The 12,702-nt window shown below is 36.2% G+C and overlaps 1 protein-coding gene across 2 annotated transcripts in view; it reads left to right on the top strand.

Moving 5' to 3' along the window:
• Positions 1 to 396: 396 nt before the first annotated feature.
• The window catches only part of LOC134536964 (kinesin heavy chain), a 46,078-nt gene continuing 33,772 nt past the window's right edge, over positions 397 to 12,702 (top strand). For both annotated transcript variants that reach the window (XM_063377078.1, XM_063377077.1), the window contains exons 1-2: positions 397 to 932; positions 8,371 to 8,458. In XM_063377078.1, coding sequence (XP_063233148.1) covers positions 777 to 932; positions 8,371 to 8,458 — 244 coding nt within the window. In that variant the 5' untranslated portion in view covers positions 397 to 776. The remainder of the gene's footprint in view (positions 933 to 8,370; positions 8,459 to 12,702) is intronic.

Here is a 12,702-nt window from a genome sequence, read left to right as displayed (position 1 = left end):
CAGAAACGGAGAATTGCAGCATCACTGTAAATTTTATGCGTCAATTGTTATTTATAGATACCCGGGTGAATAACGTGCCTAATTTTTATTTTATTTTATGAAATAGCCCATAGTTATTTTTTTACAAATGTGTTTTACTTCGATTATTATCCAAATGCATGTTTTAAAATTTTTCTCGTGCTAACATGTTACGTAGCACTACAATTTACATAACCTTACTTAAAAACTGTTTTATTTGATAAATATGCACAGAGATATTATTCAAATATAAACATAAGCAACTTGTTGGCCTAAGCTGAACCAACTTGACCCCAAAAATTGCGGAGCTACTGAGCACAATCGGGCCCACAGATCAATAGCACCGCGCATGGTCTCAAGAGCGATGACGTCACGCTACCGTCCCCGTCAAACTGCACCGCACGTAGATTGCGGTAGTGTGGGCAGCATTCATTTTAGAACGTATTTAGGAAAGTGCTACCTTGATTCGTTCCCGTCAAGTGTCTTAAGCTACCACGTAGTGCCGCGATAACTACAACAGCGTCGTTTAGGTTTCGTGCTGAATTCTGTTTTAAAATCAACTTTAATGTGACTTTCCAATTAATCTTTCCAGTCAGCTGGACGGGCCCCCAGCGTAGGACGAATGGTAGCCATTTTTGTGGAAGTTGTCAATAATCTTGATGGGGTTTTTAATTCTTCGTTTAAACAGTAATGAGCGCACGGTTTTAAGTTCCAGTTTTCTGTAGATTTTAGCACCGCATATTGTAGACGCCGAGAAAATGTCTGCCGAACCGCCTGTTCGTGAAATAGCTGCAGAGGATAGCATCAGAGTAGTTTGCCGTTTCAGGCCATTAAACGACTCCGAAGAAAAAGCTGGTTCGAAATTCATCTGTAAATTTCCCTCTGGCTCAGATGACAACTGTATATCTATAGGGGTAAGTTAATATATATTTTTAAATTTCTGCTTGGTTGTGGCCATGAAGAATTCGTGTTCTACTTGCATGTCTTTTGTCTTCGAGCGAGTAGCCCAATTTTGCTTAGCGTTTATACACGTAGTCACTACCTAACAACTATGAATAATTTTTAATTGTGTTGTAAATAAACATACTTGATCCTGTATGTAAATACTTAGGTGTGAATCCGTCCAAAAATGTTTCATCTGTGCCTGAGTGTACTTCGTTAAATTCTGATTTATGTCATATCTACTGTAAATGCTTTTACTCTTTACAAATGTTTAAACTCACAAATGCATGCTACACCTAGGTGTGTGTGTGTATACATATATATGTATATATACATTCTAATGTTCCTAGTGGTAGGGCCTACATGAGTTAGTTGATTCTTGAGTGTTGTAGCGAAAGTCTAGTTAAGGGAACTTCATACATGAGATTATGATTATGCTGGGAAATAAATAAGTAAATATATAATTTATTCGAGAATGGTTAGTAAATTATAGGGGACCTCAGCAAACCTGACTAGCAGAGCTTCAAATTAGATTAACTATGTAAAACAAGCAGGTACGTGCAAGAACTTGCAGATTTGCAATGGTGCTTAAAGAGAATAAAATTAATCACTTTTATGATGACCATCATTTGTCTGACCAAAATAACTGGTGTATTTAGTCTTAACTCACCCCACAGAACTAGTCAATTGATAATGAGAAGTTGGACTATTCGACTGAATCAGATAATACCTACCATAACCTAGAAACTTTGAATTGGTATTCATTTCAATCTAAGGTTATTTTTATTAAAGTACAAGGTAATTTTTTATAATTGCTTCTTTTCTGGAAAAGAAAAGGTATTTTTGAGCTAATGTTCCTCGTTTGGCCCACAAAACTAGATAATTCTGCATATTTCAAATTAAAATGACAATAAGTGCAACAAAATTGACGGAAAATAATAACACAGTATATACGAATATCAAAATATCATAAATTAGTGCTAGACAGATCTTGGCAGTGTAACTGCATGAACAAAGGCATCATGTGACCACTATACGTATGTAAATATGGACAAATGTGTTTGTTGTAAATAAGGAAAAAGTTCCGTATTATAAAAATTCATGGTTAAAAAGTTGTTACTTATATCAACACCTTGCAGGAAACTAACAAATTATTATTTTGTAGATGTGGAGTAAAACTTTTTAATCTACTTTATACTGTTTTTCAAAAGAATCGCTAAACTACACAGTTTACAAAGTTGATCTTATAGGTCAGCCATTTATGTTGGCCCTCTGAATACATAGGTACAAGGATATTAAGAGGATCACAAATGCGGCCTTTTGTGGAAGGATGAATCACTTGCCTCATTACATGGATCTTTTACATGCCCTTTTATGGGCTTGTGGAACTCTCTTTTAGAACAAATGTGACGGTAGTTGTTTATTAATCTAGTTGACTGCTGTTCTGTTTTTATATTGTTTATAACTGAAAATTAATCAAGTTGGCACACACAAATTAATAATTTGCCTGAAAATAGTGAAGAATCTTGGATAATGCTGCATTGGTAAAGGATGTATCCTTGCGCCTAGAAAACTGTCATAATGGATTGAGTGGGTCGAAAAACACTGATGTCTTGTATTTATTTATGTGATAGCAGGGTGACGATTGGTCGGGAAATTCGGGAAAACCTGGAATTACCCAGGAATATTTTGCCTCTGGAAAAATACTGGAAATACCCAGGAATTTATTCACCCCTTGGGAGATTCGCTATTCTTCCATATTGTAATTATCGTCTAACGTTAAAGTCGTTGATTATGTACATCTGCAATTGATATTGATATTGAATATATATTAAATAGCAATGGATTGTGTAATAAATATTTATTTTTAGAACAAGAGACGACATGGGAGAGTCAGCATCCACAGACGAAAGCGTGATCGGCAATCCTGACGCCATTCATGTTTACGTGTGTGACTGTGACGCTTAGAGAAACGTTTTCAGAACCTGACGCCAGAGCACAGCAGAATTAAGATTGTTTACCGTGCGTAATTCCAATTTTCTTAAAAAAAAAATGAAGTTTAATATTTTATTCATTGGATAATTTATGGATTCAGTTTATTAAATTTTCATACGGTATATATTTTAACTAATTGTTGTTGGTTTTATAACAGCTAATACTTTTTTAGGTGTAAACTTTTATCTTGTCAATAGTTGGCAACACTTCATCTAATGTACCAATATCATTGTATCTGCAATGTGCATTTGCGCGGAAAGTAACGTAATTCAGCATTTTGTTAGGATATGTTTACGTAGGCAGGCTTGGAAGTAAATTTAAATTTTAAGTATAATTTAGTATTACAAAGAACGCATAGACTTCGTATAGAAAATGAGTTAAATATTCTGGAAAAATGAAAATAAATTTCTGGAAAACCTGGAAATACCCAGGAATTTTATTCTAGGGTTGGAGTAGTCACCCTGGATAGTGACACACAAGCTACCACTTTTGAATTTGTGATGTTCAACCTACCGCTTTTGAATTTATATCCCTTAGCTGCTATGCCAACATATCTTTTTCAAAAGATCTATGCATATTGCAGTTGTATTTTGTTGCATAGACTCATTGCATTAGTGTGTGTCAACAGAACCTGTAAAATACAGAAAGCACCTAAAAATTTTGCAGATAATACGACTCACTAGGAGCAGTTTACGGTAAATTGGCGTGAAACTTGCCAAGCTAATGTATGCCATAAATGCCAATGAACTCAGCACACTCCAAAGTCACTGGGGTAGAACCTTAAATGTCACTAAAGGTCACCTGGACGGTATCCAAGGAAAGTCATAAAATGTGTTGGGTTGTGTACACTATTTCAGTTACTTTTGTTTTTATGAAAATGCATTCAAAACTTTCTTATCTCACTTTCAGGAACTTTTGTGATATATTGTCAGTTATTCCATAAGTGAGGTTAAAAGTGTTTCAGCATGTCTAGCCTTTACATCGTTATCAAAGAGTGTACATTCTGATAAATACTGTTAGTACTGATCATGTTGTCATTAAGCACCAAATTAACATAATGTCACTGCTAAATTTTTCTCACTTCTTAATGTGTATTACGCTAATGAAAACATTAATGCATTATCAGTGCATAAATTCAGGCAAACGGAGCATTTAACAGAAATGTAATAATGTGGAACACATCTTGTTAGAACTGATCATTAGCATTTGATGTTGTCCGCGTACTTTAAATAAGCTTAGTGGTTGTAGCACAAAAAGCTTGGTTTGAAAGACTTTTATTTTCAAGGTATCAGGAAACGCAAATGAGGTCCATTAATATTTGAAATGTTAACTAATTGAAAAAGAGCATAGCTACAATTTATAAAACATAATTTTAAGTTCACTCTAAAATCTTTTTTGTCATACTTCACTTTTTATGTTCTAAATTTATGGGGTAAATATGTAGTTGGGCGGTATTTGCGAAAAAATGTTAAAAATCCGAAAATACTTTTATTCTATGCTCTTTAACTTCCTCTTTTCATTAAAAGTGGCGGAGGTAAGAAATTCCAAATACTTTAGGAGATATAGAATTTTTAAATTTCATCATATGTAGCTCAGCGGTATTTGCGAGAAAAAAAAACTGTTAAAAATCCGAAAATACCTTTATTATATACTCTTCAACGTCCTCTTTTCATTAAAAGTGGCGGAGATAAGAAATTCCAAATACTTTAGGAGATATCGAGTTTTTAAATTTCATCACAATACCAGTGCATTCATGTGGCGTTCAGAATTGTTATTTGTTTACGAGTATCTTTTTTTTATTGGAGAATGATGTCACGTGATTGTTCAAGATAGTCCAGAATTCAAATGAACCAATACGTGATTATTTAGTTCATTTATTGTTTAAAACTGTGTTTAATTACCGCCTCCAACTTAGGTGAGTTTTTATCGTTTCTAATTTTAAAGTCTTATTTGTTATTCGGATATTGTTGCGCAAGTAATAAGTAACAAAAAAAATTTACGTGAGTTGTTACTGTTCATCCTTTGTCCCGGTTTGTTAGGTCAGGTCAGTTACATTATAAATACTTTAAAACTAAAGAACCATTTAAATTAATTCATATTATTTTTAATGTACGCTTAGTTTCAAAGTATTTATAATGTAACTGACCTGACCTAATCGACCATTTTAATTAATTAGTTATTCACAAACACATGGCAATAAAAAAAATTGTGACGGTGGAATGATTACACAGGTCTTGTATAGCAAAATAAGAACGGCGATATCTCCTAAAGTATTTGGAATTTCTTACCTCCGCCGCTTTTAATGAAAAGAGGAAGTTGAAGAGCATCTAATAAAGGTATTTTCGGATTTTTAACATTTTTTTCGCATATACCTCTCAACTACATATTTACCATTTATGGTAATCCTCATTACATTTATCCACAAGTGGGGTGCAATTCATTTTTGCACAACCTAAAAAAAAATTTACTTTGTTTCAGATACAGTCAACCTTTAGTTATTAATCTAATTAATTTAATAATAAATGAACATTTAAAGTTTTGGGAATTTGAATTAGAATTTGCTGACTGTATTTAAAAAGACAAGTTAAGAATCACACACTTAGTCGTCGTATTCCAAGATAGAAAATAAGGGTTTAGGTGTTAAATATGCTACAGCTGTATCCAAACCATATTCCTGGTACATTTTACTGCTCCCGAACCTTTGATAGATCACGGCCAGCACCATATTTTTAGGAAACTGAGTTTGGTATCCTATCCGTGACATAGCTGTTGCCAAAAGTTTCTGTGCATGTGTGGAGTTCACTTTTCAGAAATTTTGTCCAGATGGCGAACCCACGTCTGGCACCAATAACTCGTATATTATTACTTTCGTGAAAATTGGAGGACGTACCAAGCGTATTGGCAAACAAAATGATACTTTATGAAAGGAAAACTATCCTGGAATACATTTTGTCACTTCAATGCTCATAACAAGAAATAATCGAAACTTAAAAAGTACTTGAGTAAATTATAATAACTGCCTTGAGTACCCATAATTTATACCACATTTTTGCCTTGTCTTTGTAGCAGAGTGGTAAAATGCTAAGTACACAGTAGCAAGAGTATGGTTAGTGGCAAATTCTAAACCAGACAGCGGGGACTTTATTTAAAACATTTTTTATAAATTGTATCATGTATGGCATTATGAACACAATTTGTGTAAAATAAATTAAACATTTTTTATTTTATTTATTGCTATAGTACCTTCTAATGCATATTTTGGTCCGTTGATTTGGTTATTTCATATAAGGTAGACCTATGGCTCTTAGCTTTTACCTTGTATGAAAATAAAACATACAGACATAATAAAAGTGATAGTAAGCTCACCAAACAAAAAATTAGTCATCCTAGTGTGCAAGCACAGAAGGATCATTAAGCCTGTACATATAGCGCAGCGAATGAATCCTTTGCTCAACCTCACGTGCACTGCCTGTACATGAGCAATAAGACGATGTTTCAGGTAGACAGTGTACGTCAACATGGATAAATGTAAGGATGCGACAAGAGTGGCAAAAGTGGGCAATCGTGTTTGACCGTGCCCATTAGCGCACGGTGTGTGAAGTTGCTGGATTTGTTGGTGTTTCGCAGCGCACTGTTAAACATGTGGCCACAAAACATGTCGTCCGAATTGTGGTCGGTAAAGATCCTGACTGAGAGGGGTTTCGTGGCTTGTGAATCAGAATCGCTTCCAAACCCGACAGGAATTGATGCAGTCGGTGAATGAAGGTCTATCCCTACCTGGTAGTGAGAGAACATTGCGACGGGAACTGCATGCAATGAACATTTGGGGTCGGTCACCTCGCAAGAGGCCATTGCTCACACAGGCACATAAAGCTGCGCATCTCCTATGGGCTAGAAATCGTCTAACGTGTAAGTAGCTGACTGGCGGAATGTAATGTGGTCCGAAGAACCACTTTTTTTGCCTGTATTCCAATGACTCACGTCGTCGTGTGCACCGAAGGCCAAATTAAGCATTTAATTCTGGATGTGTGCAAGGTTAGGTTCAAGCCGGAGGTTAGTCTGTGAGTATTTGGGGGTGTTTTATTCATATCATGAATTGGGCTCGCTCACTGCGGTAACCACTAATATGAACCAGCATGTTTATTTAAACATTTTGAATAAACAGGTGTTGCCTTTGCCAACATCTGCATGATTAGTATACCCCAAATTTTTCAAGATGACAACAGCAAAGTTAATCGGGCTGGATGCGTATGTGAACTGGTTTTTTGAACATGCCCCCCACCCTATTACGTCTCGATTGGCCTGCAAAATCACTTGACTTGAACCCCATTGATTGTCTGTGGGACATGTTGGAACAGCGGGTAAAACGCCGACATCAGCATAATTTGGTGGAATTGCACAATAAAATCCTCGGCGAGTGGCTTAACCAGGGTGTATCGTGCCTGCACAACCATGTGGACTCGCTTCCTAACCAAACCCAGGCGGTTATCAAGTCCAGAGGCGGAGTTACACTTTATTAAATTATGCTTGTAATGATTTCTCCAGGGGTAACTTAATTTTTTGTCTGGTGAGCTTATGTATGTGTGAATAAATAAATAATTAATTTTGTATCCTCTATGCTTTAATATTTTACAGTTATAAAAAAGTGTGTTACCAAAATGTTGATAACAAATAAAAAAAGACAGGTGTAAACCAGACATGCTGTTTTTTGTCGTCTTCCGTTACTCTCATGTAAACCATAGAGTAAATAAGGGTGTATACAGAAATAAACAAATGTGTAGATAGACGCCAAGCAGAATGTTCGTTCTGCAATGTGCAACTGTTTCTAGCCTCGCGCAGGGCATCGTTTATTAGAACTGCTGGCGATGTGTTCCCGGGATCGCCCACGGTGTGTCTAGCTTCAGACGCCCGAGCGATGAGCCCTTCCCCCTCTTCAGTACACAGGCTCTTGTCGGGGCCCAAGTGAAGCGCATGTTCTTTGAAGTTCACAGAAATTTTTGATTAGTTTTTATGTGCTTTATATATGTGCGTGTGTGCATGTGTGCACATGTGTGTGTACATTAACTTCATACAATACATGCTGGATTTAAAACTTTATAACTTTTTTTTAATGAGCAATATGCTTAAACTTTGTAAAAAAAAAATTATTTTCACAGGTTTTTCGTTTTACCTTGTTAGGGTTAGGTAATTTATTTATTTATATCCCAGCAATCAAGTTAACTTAAGACTGACTATTGTTTTGGTACCTAAATATGTTGGTATTGGCATTTTAAGTAATTGCTTACTGTAACTATTTTTTTTTAATATTAGGCTAACCAGAATGAATTATTTTACTCTGAGTTATACGTCAAGATTATTGTGTGACTCGAGAAAGCAAGTATAATTAATGTTTTTAAAATACTTATTTGTTTGCAGAGTAAAGTATTCCTGTTTGACAAAGTATTCAAACCTAACGCAACGCAAGAGAAGGTCTACAATGAAGCAGCAAAGTCCATTGTGTCAGGTAAGTGCAGGCTTGCTGTGGTTCTGGTCCCCTGAAGTGCGTGGCTTTGCCACCCGCTAGAGTTGGGGCCAGCTGTGTCGAGACCAGACGGCAGGCGCTCTGCCCCGTCACACTAGAGCCGCCATCACCCCTCGGGTCTGATCACTGAGACACGTTCTTCTGCAAATAAAAACTAAATCTGGTATTAACATGAGATGAGTTGTTTAGCTACGTAAAATCACAACACATTTTACCGGTTACTCGAATGTATTTTCACCACACATCTACACTAGAAAGATTACATACACTTCCGCCATCTTGCCTACATTCCAATACATGCTTTTTTTTTTACCCACAATGCAAAGTACCACTCACTGTCAATCTGTTAACATGATTCACGAGAAGATACCACTACTTTCAATAAATATCACTCGTGCATGAACAAGGTACCTGTATAATTAACTATATTATTATATTAAATCAGGTTTCCTATAGACATGGAAAAACTGGAAAACCTGGAAAAAATTGGGAAATTGAGTTTATGTTAGTGGATAACTATAAAATATTAGGCTAGCATTAATTTTTCTTACAATATAAATTGTTTATGTCTTAAAACAGAATGTTATTTAATCATAAATTTATGGTCATTAATATTCCAAAGTAGATTTTTGCTAACATTAATTCAATATAATGCACACAAATGAAAGTGTATTAATTCAAAGAAAAGTCAAATTTCTATACTCTTTCTTTTGTATCATCACAATACTGTGTTTCAAAGTTTGGTATAAAAAAAATAGTACTACAAAGTTTTTTTTTTTTGGGCTGGCAGTATTATATACTTATGCAGTTTAGTGAAAATGATAAGTGTGCAAACTGTATTTCGGGCAGGAAAACATTTCAAAGTTAATTTGGCATTTTATGCATGTTCGTTGAAGTTTTTTTTGATAAAAAAAAATGGTTATATGTTATCTTGCCTAATGGACCAATGGAGAGGGAGAATCTGTTAGATGGGACAGGGAAATTGGCTGAAATAATAAATATCAATTTTTTCCCAATTTATAATATCATACTTGTCCATAAATGTTTACCTTGAAAATGTGTTTTTTTCTTAGAGAACACTCTTAAGGGTGTAAGTCCTGTTCCAGGTCAATATTTTATATTTACAGTCCATACTGTTACAAAGTTGTTGACATTTTGGCTGTTTGAACTTTCACAAAAAGTTTCATTTTTGACCTTTTTGTGCATTATGTATAAGGAGAATGAAATGACATATAAAACCTAGACTTTTTAATTTTAAAGTGAATTTTATTGGGTGCTATGTGACATGGTTTAATTTCTTTCAGAACAAATTATTTGAATTTATCTTGCCTTTTAAAATCAATTTTTTTTATTATTTTAAAAGGCTAAATAAAATGAAATAAATTTTTCTGGAGGAATTTTAACTCATACCACGCAGTAGCCACCAGCATTGCCTTTAAAAGCAAAAATTTTTTGGTGATATATTTTGTTTGGTTCTCTTAATACATATACTGCACAAAAAATGTTAAAAATTAAACTTTGACAGCTAATTATGCAAAAAGTATGCACTACACATATTATTTTAATTTTGTTGAATTTAAGCTGCTCAAGTCTATAAGTTTAACAGTGTTAAACTTAAAAAAATAAAATAGTGACGTGGAACAGGTCATACAACCTTAATATTAGGTTGTGTGCATTTGTTTCTTTGTAAACAATAAAGATGATGATGGTTTGACCTCGCAACTCTTGCTCGAAAGGGAGGACATCAAAGGCATGACCCAAGTGCCAGAGAACCAATTTTACCCCAGAAATTGAACGTCAGCTGCCATACTGCTGCCAGTAAATCGGACGCGAAGGAGAACAAAAGGTTAAAAAGAGATGTCTAGTCGAACATACCTCTTGTTGAGAAGTACTTGGTCTGGGCTGTACTACCAGTCAGGGGGCCATGCCCCCAAGAGTTGAACTGTTTGGAAAGGATCCGAGAGATGTAGTAAGAGATTGGATTTTATATCAATTATTATTATTATCGTATGCATAATATGTTTTAATTCAGATTCATTTTTATTTATTGTGTGTACATTTTCTTACTCTTAACCATTTTTGCTGTAGTAATCATGCTACAGGATGCAACTTTGACAGTTTAGTGGAAATAATAGAGTTGGAGAAGGTACAGCGCAGGTGGTGAGATCTTTAATGAGTATGTTCAGGAGAAGGGTGGGGGGGGGGGGGACACAGAGACCATTGGTGTCGATTAGAAACATGCAAAATTCGCGGTTCCATTTCGCGATACGCTAGCATCAAAACAACTATACCTTCGTACCGCTTCTGCGATTGGCCCACATTTTATCCGGGGAACTGTGAGCTAATGGGAAACACTAAACCAAGAAAGTGCTGAATTACGGACAGCCTAGTTGAGACGTCTCACGCGTCAGTAGCCAATGAACAGGTGTCATTTCCCCGAGTATTTAAAGGACTGTGGAGTCTATCCTAGAGGTCAATGAATCCGTGAATTTTGCAGGTCTCCAGTGATGATCAGATAGTTGGGGTGCGGAGAAGGCAAAGGCAGGTAGAAAGGCTTGTGAAGTTGTTGAAGGTGATCAGAAGGGGGGGGGGGGGGGAGGGAGGCTGGGGAAGTCTGGGAGACAGGTTTGCAAAGAGGTAAGTACAGAGGAGGGAGGAGAGACTATGCGTGGAAGATACCGAGAGAGTGAAGGCGAACATTAAAGGGCAAAGCATGTGTTGGTGGTGAGGACAGGACAGCAAGAGTGGAATGGGCTTCAGGGGAAGGTATTGGAAGTGAATGGTGCGAAGGACTCGCAGAGATAGCTATAGGGAATAGGAGAGTAAAGTAGGGGGAGGAATCCTTGCCGTTGGACGAAAGCCCAATTGCAGGTGTATAGTTAAATAATAAAAAAAAACAATTTATTAATTATTTTAATCAACCAAGCTATTAAATAGTACAGAACCAACATGAGACATAGCAAGGGAATTAAACTAACTGTATAGGTAGGTACCTTTACTTAATACCATCAAGCTTATGGAATAATAAATATTGATTTCTGCATAAGATACATATTTATGTATTCAGAAGTGTGTGATCATTGTGCAGTTTTGACATGCCATTCGTATTGATATTGGAGCTGTTTTAGCTGAGAAGGTGCCTGTGGTTGTCCAAATATCAAGAAGTGATTGCGCATCAATAGCATTGCTGTATTTTTTACCACAAGAATAGTTTTGTTTGTATAAAGTGAACATTTTCATAATGCTCAGTACAAATCCTAAATTGAGGCAGTACCTGGTCACCATCATCATCATCATCTGTTTCAGCCTAGTAAAATGCCTTCATCTTCCTCTGTCCTTCCACCATTCCTTATTCTCACTTTATTCCAGTATTCTCTTCTCTCCTGCAATCCTTTAACTATCTGCTCTTCTCATCTCCTCCTTGGTCTTCATTGGGGTCTTCTTCCCGTGTACTTCAATGCCATCATTTTCCTTGGCAGCCTCTCTTTTACCATTCTCTGGACATGGCCATACCATCTCATTCTCGCTTCTGCTCTTGCTTGCACTATCTCATTCCTGATCCTGTCTCCCCTCGTAACTGACAACATATTCCTCATAAACTTCATTCCGATTGCTCTGTTCTTCCTAGCATCTCTCTTGTCTACAGTCCAAGTCTCTGCTCCATAAGTGACTATGGGCACAAAGTAGGTATTGTACAACACTTGTTTGCACTTTAATGGCACCTTCCCTTTTCCGTACCAAATCTCTCGCATACTGTAGATTGCATCCCCTTTTTGTCCTCGCCTTACAATTTCCTCCTTGTTTTTTCCACTTTATCCTTGTTTTTTCCACTCTCCCTGCAAATACTTTCAAGGTACTTGAATGTTTTCCTGTTTTAACTCAACACGATCTAATTAAATGCATCTTCTAACTTCATTTTTGTTCCTTGTCATGCCCGTCACTTCACTCTTTTTAGTGCTGAATTGCATACCACATTTCCTCACTTTCTCACTCCATGCCTTTAACTGCTCTTGCACTACATCTTCCTTTTACTACCCAAATTATCAAATCATCAGCAAATAGCCTTCATCTTTCCTTCTCCAATCTTGTCTTCCACTCTTTTCATTATTCTCTCCATCACCATAATAAATAACAATGGTGACCATGCACTACCCGGCTTCACTCCGTTGGCTTTTTTAATCCACTTTGTCATCCCTCTTCCAGTTCTCTCAGTGCTACTGTTTACA

The sequence above is a fragment of the Bacillus rossius genome, chromosome 11 (genome assembly GCF_032445375.1).
Source record: "Bacillus rossius redtenbacheri isolate Brsri chromosome 11, Brsri_v3, whole genome shotgun sequence".
NCBI lineage: Eukaryota > Metazoa > Arthropoda > Insecta > Phasmatodea > Bacillidae > Bacillus > Bacillus rossius.
The sequence above is the reverse complement of the archived record's forward strand: the minus strand, read 5'-3'. Positions and strand labels throughout refer to the sequence as shown.